This window comes from Microcaecilia unicolor, chromosome 13 (genome assembly GCF_901765095.1).
Source record: "Microcaecilia unicolor chromosome 13, aMicUni1.1, whole genome shotgun sequence".
NCBI classification, from domain to species: Eukaryota; Metazoa; Chordata; class Amphibia; order Gymnophiona; family Siphonopidae; genus Microcaecilia; species Microcaecilia unicolor.
Genome location: NC_044043.1, coordinates 16,513,057 through 16,526,887, shown reverse-complemented (window position 1 = coordinate 16,526,887; position 13,831 = coordinate 16,513,057). Strand labels below are relative to the sequence as shown.

General features: G+C 47.6%; 1 protein-coding gene across 6 annotated transcripts in view; it reads left to right on the top strand.

The window, feature by feature from the left end:
- SPDL1 (spindle apparatus coiled-coil protein 1) overlaps positions 1-13,831 on the top strand; it is a 347,822-nt gene that overhangs the window by 180,275 nt on the left and 153,716 nt on the right. For all 6 annotated transcript variants that reach the window (XM_030222480.1, XM_030222482.1, XM_030222476.1 and 3 more), the window contains one exon: positions 5,978-6,118. In XM_030222480.1, coding sequence (XP_030078340.1) covers positions 5,978-6,118 — 141 coding nt within the window. The remainder of the gene's footprint in view (positions 1-5,977; positions 6,119-13,831) is intronic.

Sequence of the window (13,831 nt, the reverse complement as noted above, 5' to 3'; positions counted from 1 at the left end):
GACACTTCACGTCTACCCGTTCCACTCCACTCATTATTTTATAGACCTCTATCATATCTCCCCTCAGCCATCTTTTTTTCAAGCTGAAGAGCCCCAGCCACTTTAGCTTTTTATCATAAGGAAAGTCATCCCACCCCCTTTATCATTTTCGTCGCCCTTCTCTGCACCTTTTCTAATTCTACTTTTTCTAACAGGCAACGCCTGTTGTCCTCAGAGAATACTTGCTACAGGTAAGTATCTTCGCTTTATGCTACTACTACTACTATTTAACATTTCTAAAGCGCTACTAGGGTTACGCAGCGCTGTACAATTCAACATAGAAGGACAGTCTCTGCTCAAAGAGCTTACAATCTAAAGGACAAATGTACAGTTAGTCAAGTAGGGGTCATCAAATTGGGGCTGTCTAGATTTCCTGAAAGGTATAGAGGTTAGGTGCCGAAAGCAACATTGAAGAGGTGGGCTTTGAGTAAGGATTTGAAGATGGGTAGGGAGGGGGCTTGGCGTAAGGGCTCAGGAAGTTTATTCCAAGCATAGGGTGAGGCGAGGCAGAATGGGCGGAGCCTGGAGTTGGCGGTGATGGAGAAGGGTACTGAGAGGAGGGATTTGTCCTGTGAGCGGAGGTTGCGGGCGGGAACGTAAGGGGAGATGAGGGTAGAGAGGTACTGAGGGGCTGCATACTGAGTGCATTTGTAGGTAAGAAGGAGATGCTTGAACTGAATACGGTATCTGATTGGAAGCCAGTGAAGTGACCTAAGGAGAGGGGTGATATGAGTATATCGGTTCTGGCAGAATATAAGACGTGCAGCAGAGTTCTGAACGGATTGAAGGGGAGATAAGTGGTTAAGTGGGAGGCCAGTGAGGAGTAGGTTACAGTAGTCAAGGCGAGAGATAATGAGAGCATGGATGAGAGTTCGGGTGGTGTGCTCAGAGAGGAAGGGGCGAATTTTGCTGATGTTAAAGAGGAAGAAGCGACAGGTCTTGGCTGTCTGCTGGATATGCACAGAGAAGGAGAGGGAGGAGTCGAAGATGACTCCGAGGTTGCGGGCAGATGAGACAGGGTGGATGAGTGTGTTATCAACTGAGATCGAGAGCGAAGGAAGAGATGTAAATTGAAAAAAGGGGTCCAAGTACAGATCCCTGGGGAACTCCAACAGAAAGCGGGATGGGGGTGGAGGAGGATCCATGAGAGTGTAATCTGAAGGTATGGTGGGAGAGATAGGAGGTGAACCAGGAGAGGACAGAGCCCTGGAACCCAAATGAGGACAGTGTGGCAAGAAGTAAGTCATGATTGACAGTGTCAAAAGCGGCAGATAGATCGAGGAGGATGAGGATGGAATAGTGGCCTCTGGATTTGGCAAGGAACAGGTCATTGCAGACTTTAGAGAGTGCTGTTTCTGTCGAGTGTAGAGGGCGAAAACCGGATTGAAGCGGATCGAGGATGGTCTGAGAGGAGAGAAAATCAAGGCAGCGGCTGTGAACGGCACGCTCAAGTATTTTGGAGAGGAAGGGTAGGAGGGAGATGGGGCGGTAGTTGGAGGGACAGATAGGGTCAAGTGATGGTTTCTTGAGGACAGGTGTGACTACGGCGTGCTTGAAAGTGTCAGGGACAGTCGCAGTGGAGAGAGAGAGGTTGAGGATATGACAGATGGAGGGGGTGATAGTATGAGAGATGGTGTTAAGTAAGTTGGTGGGGATGGGATCAGAGGAACAGGTGGTGGATTTCCTCCTTGGTGATATCAGGGAAGGAGGAGAAAGAGGCCAGGGTTGGTTGGTTGAGGGAGAGGGTTGAAGGGTGAAGGGGAGGAGATGGCTTGGTAGTGAACTCAAGGTTGATCTTTTGAACCTTGTCGCGTAAGTAGTCAGCCAGTGATTGAGGAGAGAGTGGGGGGGGGGGGGGGGGGGGTGCTATGTAAACCACTTTGAATGTAGTTGCAAAAACCACAGAAATGCGGTATATCAAGTCCCATTCCCTTTCCCCCTTTTCCCTTACCTAATACAGATTAAGGAACCCTCCATAAATAAATAAAAATCTGATTTTGGAGTAATCTCAGTAACAGCAACATAAACCCTGTGAAGAACCTGTAATAGAAACCTTACAAAAATCACTCAAGACCTATAGCAAATCTACTATACCATAATGGCACTGACTTACAGAAGTAGCACAGCAATGACCTGACCTAGAAAAAGATGGAACCATAAATATTTCACTGGGATCTGGAATATCAATGTGACTGAAGAAACTGTGTTATTACAGATCCTTATATAGAAACGCCATCTAACAGCATGCCTGGCCTTGGTCACACACTCTGAACACAGACAGACCTTACCAGAAATCGGAAGACAAAAAATAAAGTGAAATCCCATGAAATCACACTGCATTTAGTGCAACACCACAGAAATAGCATTCTGCAAAATATTGTAATGTAATGACATTTTTATTCCACCAGCTCCCCTACGTGGTTCAAAGCAGATAACAATAAAATAAAGAAAATTTTACATTAAATATTTCTTAAATATATCTTTAAACATTTACAAAAAGAGAGAGATGAATTCAGTGTTCTTAATTCTTTTGGTAAAGAGGACCATATATAAATAGCCTGATGACAGACTGAGTTTTCTAGTACCTTCTTATAGTAAATTCCCAGCACTGAAGGGAAATATATTAGAGTTGCCAGCTGTAGAAGATCTAAACCAAGTATTCTGAATTGGTCCCCTCAAAAATTCTATAAATCATACATTCTAGCTTAAAGCTAATGTGGGCCTACAAAGGTAACCAGTGTAGGTGAATTAGAGCAGGAGTAGTCGTGTCAAATTTATTTAAATGAAGAATCAATTTCTTCAGTATTGTGTAGCATCAAGCTTAGTCTGAAGTTTAGCCATAATAGTTGAATAAAAGCTGTTACAATAATCTAAGTGTGATAAAGACAGTAGCCTGGACCAATAACTGAAAATGTACCTCAGCAAACAAAGGGTGGATACTATGAAGTTGATGCAGTTTTAGAAAAGCAGTGTTCACAATATAGTTAACCTGTGGTTCAAAGGACAATGTTGTAAGTAAGAGTATTCCCAGGACGTTAGAAATTCACTCATCAGAAAATATGAAATAATTTTGGCTCATAGACGCCGAAATATTAGGTCTGTTTTGAAGACCTGGGCTCGTTTAGACCTTTTTTGTCAGGAGCCACATAGCACGCCTTGAACTTGAACTTGTGTAACTCTGTAATTTGTCTCCAGGTATTGCCTTTTAATAACGAATTTTTTTTTTTTTTTTAAAGGGGGGTTTTGTTTGATTATGTGTTTACTTTTGCATTTTATGTAAGGCTAAATCTTTAATAAAAATATAATTTAAAAAAAGAAAGATGTACAATAACCCGGTCTACAATCCCCCCCCTTACTGTAAACAGCCCTCTTCTCTTACCTCAAATAAAAAGATCTATACCTCAATCTACAAAAAAAAAAAAAAAAAAAAAAAGAAATTCACTCATATTTCAACGATAAACCATCTCGCAAGACTAACGTTTTGGGAACAGGCTTCTCAGAATAACTCAACCAAAGTGGTTAAGTCTTGTCTTTGTTCAGTTTATAGCCATGAATCTACTACAACTACTACCTGCTATAGTGTTCAAAAAGCAGATGTAAATTCTTACTTTAAAAGTGACAGTTTCCATTTTCTAAGTTGAAAATAAAATTCTTTATTCTACCTTTGTTGTCTGGCCATTTTATTCATGCTTGTCCCAGTCTGCAGATTCTGCTTTCCTTGGACTTAACTCTCTTTCCAGGGACTGCAGTCCATCTGCTATCCCTTGTGTCTCTTCCTCTGTTACATCCATCTCTCATTTTGATCTTTTATTTTCAATATTCTTCTATTCATTGTTTTGCCTCTCTTATCTACTCATATTTCATTCATTCTTACTATCCAGTCTTCAAACTTTCTCGTTTACTGCATCTCCCTCCAGCTTTCTATCTCCCTTATCCTATGATTTCCTTTTTTTTTTTTGTTTTGCTAACACTCACCTTTCTTTTCTCCTTCTAGTATCTCCCCTCTTTCCTACCATCTATCCAGCACCTCCTCTCTTTCTTGCTCTTCCCCTCTGTACAGCATCCCTCTCTTTCCTTTTCCCTCCTCTGCCCAGCATCTCCTTTCTCTCTCCCTTCCACGCCACACTTCAACTTTGTTTTTCCATCTCCATCCAGCATTTCCCCATCACTCTACTTCTGTCCTCATGTCCTGCATCTTTTTTCCCTATCCCCCCCCCCACATGCAGCATTCCCCCTCAGTCCATATTCCCCTCCATGTCCAGCATCTCTCCATTGTCTTCTGACTTCTCCCCCCACCATGTCCGCATCCAGTATTTCCTGTCAACCCTACAACTTACTATTTTCAGCATCCCAGTTCTGTGTCCCTTTTTCCTCTTGACCAGATCCAGCATCTTCCCTCTCCCTCATCTAAGCCTGCTTCTTTTCCCATCCCTTTCCAGTACCCCCTGTATACCCCATCCCAATCCGGCATTTTCCTACTGTCATTCTACTGCCCCGATGTATACCATCTCTCCTTCTCGTGAACAAGCGTATTTCCTTTCTTTCCATCCTTCCTTGATTTGAGCATCTGTTCCTCTCTCTCCCTCCCAACTTTTATCCAGCATCCTCCCCTTAGCTCCGTACTCTCCTCTTATATCTGGTACCTTAGTATCTGGTCTCTGCCTCCTTAACATCTTTCCCACCCCCAATCATCCCCCCTTCCTTTTTACTTCCCACAGTATCCAGCATCCTCCTTTGTCTCGTTATCTGTCCTCTGTGCCTCTATTCTCCCTCTTCATTGTATCCACAATTCTCTCCACCCTCTCCCAGCATCTCCTTTCTCTTTCTCCCTCTCCTAAGCTGCTATCTTCCTTCCCGATCCTAGTCCATCATTTCCCCATCACTCCCCTTTGTTACCCTACTGTCTGGCCCATGACGAGCATCCCACTGCCCCCCCCCCCCACCCCTCTCGGCAAGCATGTCTACACTTTCCTCCCCTCCCCTGCCCCCAATCCAACATCACACCTCTTTTCTCCCCGCTGCTTCCCACAATGTGCAGCAGCGGTAATAAGGCATAGTGAAGCTGTGGGTCCTTCCCTCTTGCCTGCGCTGCTGCAAGCTCTGCCAGTTCCAGTCCTGCCCCTCAAAAACAGAAAGTGACTTTACGGGTGGGTGGAATTGGAACTGGCAGAGTGCAGCAGTGCAAATGAGAGGGAAGGCCCCGTGGCTTCACTTTGCTTTATTACCGCTTCTGCACATCACAGAAAGCAAGCGGCGAAGAACTTGTGCATCCAGGGTGGAACGCTCCCACCGTCCCATCCTTAGTATTGCGCAGCTGCGATATGTGGTCTTTGGTCCACACTTTCACATCTCACTGTTGTTTGGAACAGGACTCCCAGCGCAACAGTTAGTTTGGCCAGACAGTCCTTCAGAATCTACTTAGGATCTAGAATTCAACTTTAACTCCTTAGACCTAGTTATTTTAGTTCCAGACTGCCTTAAAAAATTATTATTCAGTTCCTCTATTGTGAGGCCAAAGTTGTTATTCACTGTTCTTTGTTAAAAGGGAGTCCCACATGTAAGCCTATTGTATCCTGCATGTCCTTGGAGAAAATAGAGTTACTTACCTGTAGCAGGATACATATTCTTACATACTCTCACTCCTCCCCTTTGGAGTTGTATTATTTAAGCTAGAAACTCAACTGGCTAGGTTCTGCACAACAGTGGCAGACAGTAAGATATGCAGTGCAGCTTTCCCAAATGGTTGCTCACATGGGTTCCTTCGGGACAATGTCACCCCCGTGTTAAACTGTGTATCCTATTGTCCTCAGAGAACATCTATTACAAGTAAGTAACTTATATCAATAGGAACCAAGTTCACAGATTTGGGGCAGAAGAAATGATGCAATGATTGTGATCCTGCTTCTAAAAACTTGGTAATTCTGTCTTTTCATTATAGGTACAGATTGCAAGCTTGCTGAGGATGAAAAGTTCTCAAGTTAACCATGAGCAACTGGAGCGCTTGCAATCTATGGTGGCACAGAAGAACAGTGAAATAGAAGATCTTATAGTGCAAGTGCGGCAGCTGGAAAAATGTAAGGTCAGTAGTTTACAAGTGGTTTGGATTTAGTGCCACAATACAATCTATTTATACCTTATGTCATTCAGATTGCCCCAAAATAAAGCCATTTCTCATTTGGCTCTGTCTGAGTTTCTAGCACAGCCAGCAACATCTTTCTCATATGACAAGCAATATACCTATCGCACAACTGGGTGACAGCATTCTAAGAGTGGCAAACCAAATAGCCTTTTCCAGAGCTTTTCAGGAGATTCTTTTTTTTTTGTCTTAGTATTTTTATTAATTTTCTTTACAAGAGTAAAACAAGAATTAACAGTCATGAAACAAGAATCATTGAACAATTTTGATTAAGAATCCAAGAAGGAGAGAGAAAAAAAGAGGATATATAGCAAAATATGATTCATGCATAAGCCATAAGTTACACGAAATACGGCAAATAGATAAGTGCAACATTTTACACTAGACATTTTAAAACTAAGATATAATTGGAAACCATTTTTTTTCATGCAAAGCAAAACAAAATTATTTTTTAGCAAACTATGTTTCATAATTATAAGTTTGAACAACATTGAACTCCTTAATTTGGCTACTTTATTTGGTTATTATTTAACGCTATACATTTTGCATACCTGATATGTATTAGCTATTTCTCTACCTCTAATTTTCTTGATATTTTATGTACCTTTAATTGTAACAATACTCTGTTCCTCTCATTCCGTTAATGACAATTGTCATTGTGGCATTGAGCCTGCAAAGAGGTGGGAAAATGTGGGATACAAATGCAGCAAAATAAATACATAAACAATAAGTTCCACCATTCTTGATAGGTAACTTGCTATAAGGTCTTCCAATGCGGAAAAATTACTTTCAGAGCTAAGGTCAACATGGTATTAACAAGAATACATTCATTAGATTTTAGAATGCTTTTAAAACATTGATCTTTAAGTATCACATATTTATAAGTTATTGAACTAGGAAGATGGAATATATCTACCATTAATAACCATTCCATATCATCATGCTGATCAATCCATAGACTGCTGGGTTGTGTCCATCTACCAGCAGGTGGAGATAGAGAGCAAACTTTTGCCTCCCTATATGTGGTCATGTGCTGCCGGAAACTCCTCAGTATGTTCTCTATCTCAGCAGGTGGTGGTCACACACAGCAGCAGCTCTGGCTAGGCCTCCAAGCCTAATTTTTAGGTTTTGTTGAGTGCCTGGGGTTGAGGGCTCTTCTTGAGCAAGTCAAACCTGGTGGCGCCAGGTCCCTCCTTTTCTCCCCCCTCCCGCTGGCTCCGTTAAAAAAAAAAAAAAATTTTGGACGTCCTTAAAGGCGTTTATTTCGACGTTTATTTAAACGTTTATTGCAGCTACTCACTGGGACACCAGGTCGTTACAGCTCGGAGCGAGAAGCAGGTAATTTTTACCTTTTTTATAGCGGGCAGGGGGTTCCCCGATTGATCTCCACGTGGCCTATGGCGTCGGAGGGCGAGGGCGCGAAGAATCGCTCCCCGGACCGCGTGTGCGCTCCTAGCGGGGAAGCGGGGGTATTAAAGTCTGATTCGCCCTTGTTGGGTGTCAGTTCGGAGGCCGGTCAGTGTCCCGGGTCTTCCTCCAGTGCGGCGGTTTTTCCCGCCATAAACGCCCATCCCCCGCTGCTCACCTCCGCCATCTTGGCCGGCCACTCTGCTCGGACGGCTTCTTCTTGGGCCGCCCTTGAGCTGGGAGACGTTCATGCCTGACGGCAAAAAAGCGGCTAAAGGTAAGCGCCGTTCTTCCCACGCGGCTCCTTCGCGGAGTGTCGCGCCGGACGCCATCTTGGATGCGCAGCATGTTTCTCCCCCGCTCTTGCGAGCGCCGGTTGAGGGTGCGTCTAGGGCTGTGGCCCAGACTGCTGAAGTGCACAGTCTGGGGGGTTTCTCCCCCGAGTTTATTTTGCTGCTGCATCAGGCCTTCCTTATGCAGAACGCTGCCCCTTCTCCTTTATCCGATAAAGGGGTTGAGGCCCCCGGAAGTAAACGCCCTCGGGTGGATTCCCAGGCCTTAGAGGACTCTGTTTCCTCTGATGTAGATGAGGGCAGCGTATCTGAGTTCTCCCAACGGTCCTTTGGGGATTCCTTGGAGGAGACGGATTCCCGCTCGGATGGAGCGGATGACCCCTCTGCAGCACGGATCTTTCGCTCAGAGGATTTGCCCAACCTGTTAATGCAGGCCATGAGCATTTTAAAGATTTCCTCTCCGGAGGACGTCTCTCCCTCAGCCCCTGTTGGCTCCGCCATTATGCTGGGGACGAAGCGCCCGCCTAGAACCTTCCACGTGCATGATGCCATGCACACCTTAATTTCGGCTCAATGGGATGTCCCGGAAGCGAGCCTCAAAGTGGCTAGGGCTATGTCCCGCCTCTATCCTTTGCCTGAAGGTGAACGTGAGGCCTTTCTTTGGCCTACCGTGGATTCTTTAATCACTGCGGTGACTAAGAAAACGGCGTTGCCGGTGGAAGGTGGCACGGCCCTAAAGGACGCCCAAGACAGAAGATTGGAGGCGGCCTTAAGGTCGTCCTTCGAGGCGGCTGCCTTAAGTTTGCAGGCCTCAGTTTGTGGCTCCTACGTGGCCAGGGCGTGCCTGACGATTGTGCAGCGGGCTTCCCCCTCGGATCCTTCCTTGAGGGCTGACTGGCCGGCCCTGGAATCGGGCTTGGCTTATTTGGCAGACTTACTGTATGATGTCTTGAGAGCCTCGGCTAAAGGCATGGCTCAGACAGTCTCTGCGCGGCGCTGGCTTTGGCTGAAACATTGGTCTGCGGACCACGCCTCTAAATCCCGCCTGGCTAGATTGCCTTTTAAAGGCAAGCTGCTCTTTGGGGTTGAGCTGGACAAAATCGTGACCGATCTCGGCACGTCTAAGGGCAAGAGGTTACCAGAGGTCAGGGCTCGGGCCAGTGCTCGCCCAGATATCTCCAGAGGACAGTTTCAGGAAGCCCATTGGTACCGCCCGGGCAAGTCGGGCTCCTCTGCCCCCTCTTCCTTCAAAAGGAACTTCTCCCCCAAGCAGCATTCCTTTCGCAGAGACCGCCGTCCCGGAGGTACGCCCTCCGGTCCTCCCCCAGGGTCTCGTACCCAATGACGGGGTCCTGGTCCATGGTCCAGTGCAGATTGGAGGATGCCTGTCCTCATTTCTGGGCGAGTGGACCAGAGTAACTTCAGACGCTTGGGTGCTGGAAGTCATCAGAGACGGCTACAAGTTAGAGTTCTGCCGACCCTTAAGAGACGGGTTTGTACTCTCCCCCTGCAAGTCTCCGGTCAAAGCTGTGGCAGTGCAGCAGACCTTGGACAACCTGATACGCCTGGGTGCGGTCGTTCCGGTGCCAGAAAGTCAGATTGGCAAGGGACGTTACTCCATTTACTTTGTGGTACCAAAGAAAGGAGGTTCTGTCCGGCCTATCCTCGACCTCAAAGGGGTCAATCGGGCCTTGAAAGTGCGGCACTTTCGCATGGAGACTCTCCGCTCTGTTATAGCGGCAGTGAAGGCAGGAGAGTTCTTGGCTTCCTTGGACATCAAGGAAGCGTACCTGCATATTCCCATCTGGCCTCCTCATCAACGCTTTCTACGTTTTGCAGTCCTGGGCCGACACTTCCAGTTCAGAGCCCTCCCTTTCGGGTTGGCTACTGCTCTGCGGACCTTCTCCAAAGTAATGGTGGTCATCGCGGCCTTCCTGCGAAAGGAAGGAGTACAAGTCCATCCTTATCTGGACGACTGGTTGATCCGAGCCCCCTCTTATGCAGAGTGCGGCAAAGCTGTGGACCGGGTGGTTGCTCTTTTGAGCTCCCTGGGGTGGATCATCAACTGGGAGAAGAGCCAGCTGCGCCCGACTCAGTCCCTGGAGTATCTGGGAGTTCGATTCGACACCCAAGTGGGCAGAGTGTTCCTGCCAGACAATCGGATTGTCAAGCTTCAGGCTCAGGTGGACCAGTTCCTAGTAGCCTCTCCTCTTCGGGCTTGGGACTATGTGCAGCTGTTGGGCTCTATGACAGCCACGATGGAAGTAGTGCCCTGGGCCAGGGCTCATATGAGACCACTACAACACTCTCTGCTGCAGCGCTGGACTCCGATGTCGGAGGATTATGCTGTGCGCCTTCCCTTGGACCCAGCAGTGCGCAAGGCGCTGAGCTGGTGGATGCAGACAGACAAGTTGTCTGCAGGAATGCCTCTGGTGACCCCGGAGTGGATTGTCGTCACGACGGACGCCTCTTTGTCGGGCTGGGGAGCCCACTGCTTTTGAAGGACAGCGCAGGGGCTCTGGTCTCCTGCAGAGGCAAAGTGGTCTATCAACCTCCTGGAACTCAGAGCCATTCGGTTGGCGCTTTTGGAGTTCATCCCGGTACTGGCGTTGAAGCCAGTACGGGTCCTGTCGGACAATGCCACGGCTGTGGCCTATGTCAACCGCCAGGGAGGTACCAAGAGCGCCCCTCTAGCCAAGGAGGCCATGAATCTATGCCAGTGGGCGGAAGCGAACCTGGAACAGCTGTCAGCGGCCCACATTGCCGGAGTCATGAATGTCAAGGCGGACTTTCTCAGTCGCCATACCTTGGAGCCCGGAGAGTGGCAGCTATCTGCTCAGGCGTTCTTGGACATCACGAAGCGCTGGGGCCAGCCGAGCCTAGATCTGATGGCGTCATCGGCCAATTGCCAAGTGCCGCGCTTTTTCAGCAGAGGACGGGACCCTCGATCTCTGGGAGTAGATGCTCTTCTCCAACAGTGGCCGACACAAGAGCTTCTCTATGTGTTCCCGCCCTGGCCCATGTTGGGCAGGGTGCTAGACCGGGTGGCAAAGCATCCGGGCCGGATAATCCTGGTGGGTCCGGACTGGCCCAGACGTCTCTGGTATGCGGACTTGATCAGGCTCTCAGTCGACGTTCCTCTGCGGCTGCCAGTGGAGCAGGGCCTGTTACATCAGGGTCCCGTGATGATGGAGGATCCCTCCCCCTTTGGTCTTACGGCCTGGCTATTGAGGGCAGCGTCTGAGAAAGAAGGGCTTCTCAGACAAGGTCATCGCCACTATGCTGAGAGCGAGGAAGCGCTCTACTTCTTCTGCTTACGCCAGGGTTTGGCGTACCTTTGCAGCGTGGTGTGAAGCAGGCTCACTTTCTCCCTTCACTGCTCCAATTTCTTCAGTGTTGGCGTTCCTGCAAGAAGGTCTGGAGAAAGGCCTGTCGCTCAGTTCCCTTAAAGTCCAGGTAGCGGCTCTGGCTTGCTTCAGGGGCCGCCTGAAGGGTGCTTCCCTGGCTTCGCAGCCAGATGTGGTGCGCTTTCTCAAGGGAGTTAATCACCTGCGCCCTCCTCTGCACTCAGTGGTGCCTGCGTGGAATCTCAACCTGGTGCTAAGAGCCTTGCAGAAGCCGCCTTTTGAACCCTTGTCGAAGGCATCTCTGAAAGACCTGACGTTGAAAGCAGTCTTTTTGGTGGCTATCACTTCAGCCAGAAGTGTTTCCGAGCTCCAGGCGCTCTCATGTCGAGAGCCCTTTCTGCAGTTCACTGAGGCAGGAGTGACTATTCGCACAGTGCCTTCCTTCCTGCCCAAGATTGTTTCTCGCTTCCATGTGAATCAGCAGCTCTGTCTCCCTTCCTTTCGTAGGGAGGACTACCCAGAGGAATACTCTGCTCTCAAATATCTGGATGTGAGACGAGTCATCATCAGATACTTGGAAGTGACCAATGATTTCCGGAAATCGGATCATCTGTTTGTCCTGTTTGCAGGTCCTCGTAAGGGTCTGCAGGCTGCTAAGCCTACAGTGGCAAGATGGGTCAAGGAAGCCATTGCAGCGGCTTATGTGGCCGCGGGGAAGGTGCCGCCTATCCAGCTGAAGGCTCACTCCACTAGAGCTCAGGCGGCCTCGATGGCAGAGGCCGGGTCCGTCTTCTTGGAAGAGATTTGCAAGGCGGCAACTTGGGCATCGGCCCATACCTTCTCCAGGCGTTACCGCTTGGCTGTGGCTGCTCGGGCGGAGGCCCGGTTTGGAGCTTCAGTGTTGTGGTCAGGGATTTCAATGTCCCGCCCTGGGTGAGTACTGCTTCAGTACATCCCACCAGTCTATGGATTGATCAGCATGACGATATGGAAGGTAAAATTATGTATCATACCTGATAATTTTCTTTCCATTAATCATAGCTGATCAATCCATAGTCCCTCCCAGATATCTGTATTGTTTATATTCTGGTTGCATTTCAGGTTCAAGTTTAGTCTTCAGTTCCTGTTCAGGAGGACTTCGTGTTCAAGTTTTTCAATGAATTCTTCAAGAGTTGAGACGAATTTGTGTTACAGTGAGCTGCTGCATTCCTCTCCCCTCCGTTTTACGGGGCTGGATTGAGACTTAAATTCTGCCGGCGCTCCCTCCCGCTTCGTGCGGCAGTAGGACAGCTTTGTACCCCTCCCGCTTCAGCGGTGTTAGGGTCAGTCAGCTCCTCCCGCGGTTGCGGTTGCAGGATAAGCCAGATCCCCCCGCATCGGCGGGGTGGTGTCCCTCCCCCGCTCCGCGGGGATGAGCTGGACGGATTCCCCTCCCCCACTTGTGTGGGGATGAGCTGGGTTAATTCCCCTCCCCCGTTTCAGCGGTGGTGAGCTGGGCAGAGTGTCCCTTCGCGGGTGTAATTCTCTAAGTGCTGAGTCCTGTGGATGGAGCTTTGATATCGACATACTGAGGAGTTTCCAGCAGCACATGACCACATATAAGGAGGCAAAAGTTTGCTCTCTATCTCCACCTGCTGGTAGATGGACACAACCCACCAGTCTATGGATTGATCAGCTATGATTAATGGAAAGAAAATTATCAGGTATGATACATAATTTTACCTTAATAACCAATACTTTTGAATACATACACAATCAAATATAAGATGTTTATTTATTTATTGCATTTGTATCCCACATTTCCCCACCTATTTGCAGGCTCAATGTGGCTTACAGTTTTGTTATGACATTGTCATTCCAGGATATCAGATACAATTAGTAGTGTACAAAGATTGAGTAAGGGAAGAAAGAAGGAAAGTGTTAGGGGTAAGTATAGAAGGTGGACTTTCATAACTGGGGTGGGTTGGTGAGGTAGTTTAGTAAGGCTATGGGTTTTCTTTGTAGGCCTTGTTGAAGAGATATGTCTTCAGAGATTTGCGAAAGTTAGATATTTCATCAATAGTTTTCAGGGCTGTAGGTAGTGCATTCCACAACTGCATGCTCATGTAAGAGAAGGTAGTGGCATGTATCAGCTTGTATTTTAGTCCTTTACAGTGTAGATTGAGAAATTTGAGAGATGATCTTGTGGCGTTTCTGGGAGGCAGGTCCACGAGGTTTAGCATGTAGATTGGGGCGTCTGAGTGAATGATTTTGTGTACAATCATGCAGATCTTGAACGTGATGTGTTCGTTAAGTGGAAGCCATTGAAGTTTCTCTCTTAGGGGTTTTGCACTTTCATATTTATTTTTTCCAAATATGAGTCTGGCGGTGGTATTCTGGGCTGTTTGGTGTTTTTTGATAGTCTGCTCTTTGCAGCCAGCATAGAGTGGGTTGCAGTAGTCCAGATGACTTATTACCTTGTTGAGATTGGCAGGACCAACATAAATTAGAATTAGAGGGCTCAATTGCATGCAATTTAAGAGGTGTCCACACGGATCTATGCATAAAGAAATACAGGGATTGTAATGTTGATGAAGATTTGGAACATTGTAAATAAGGAACTCCATAAC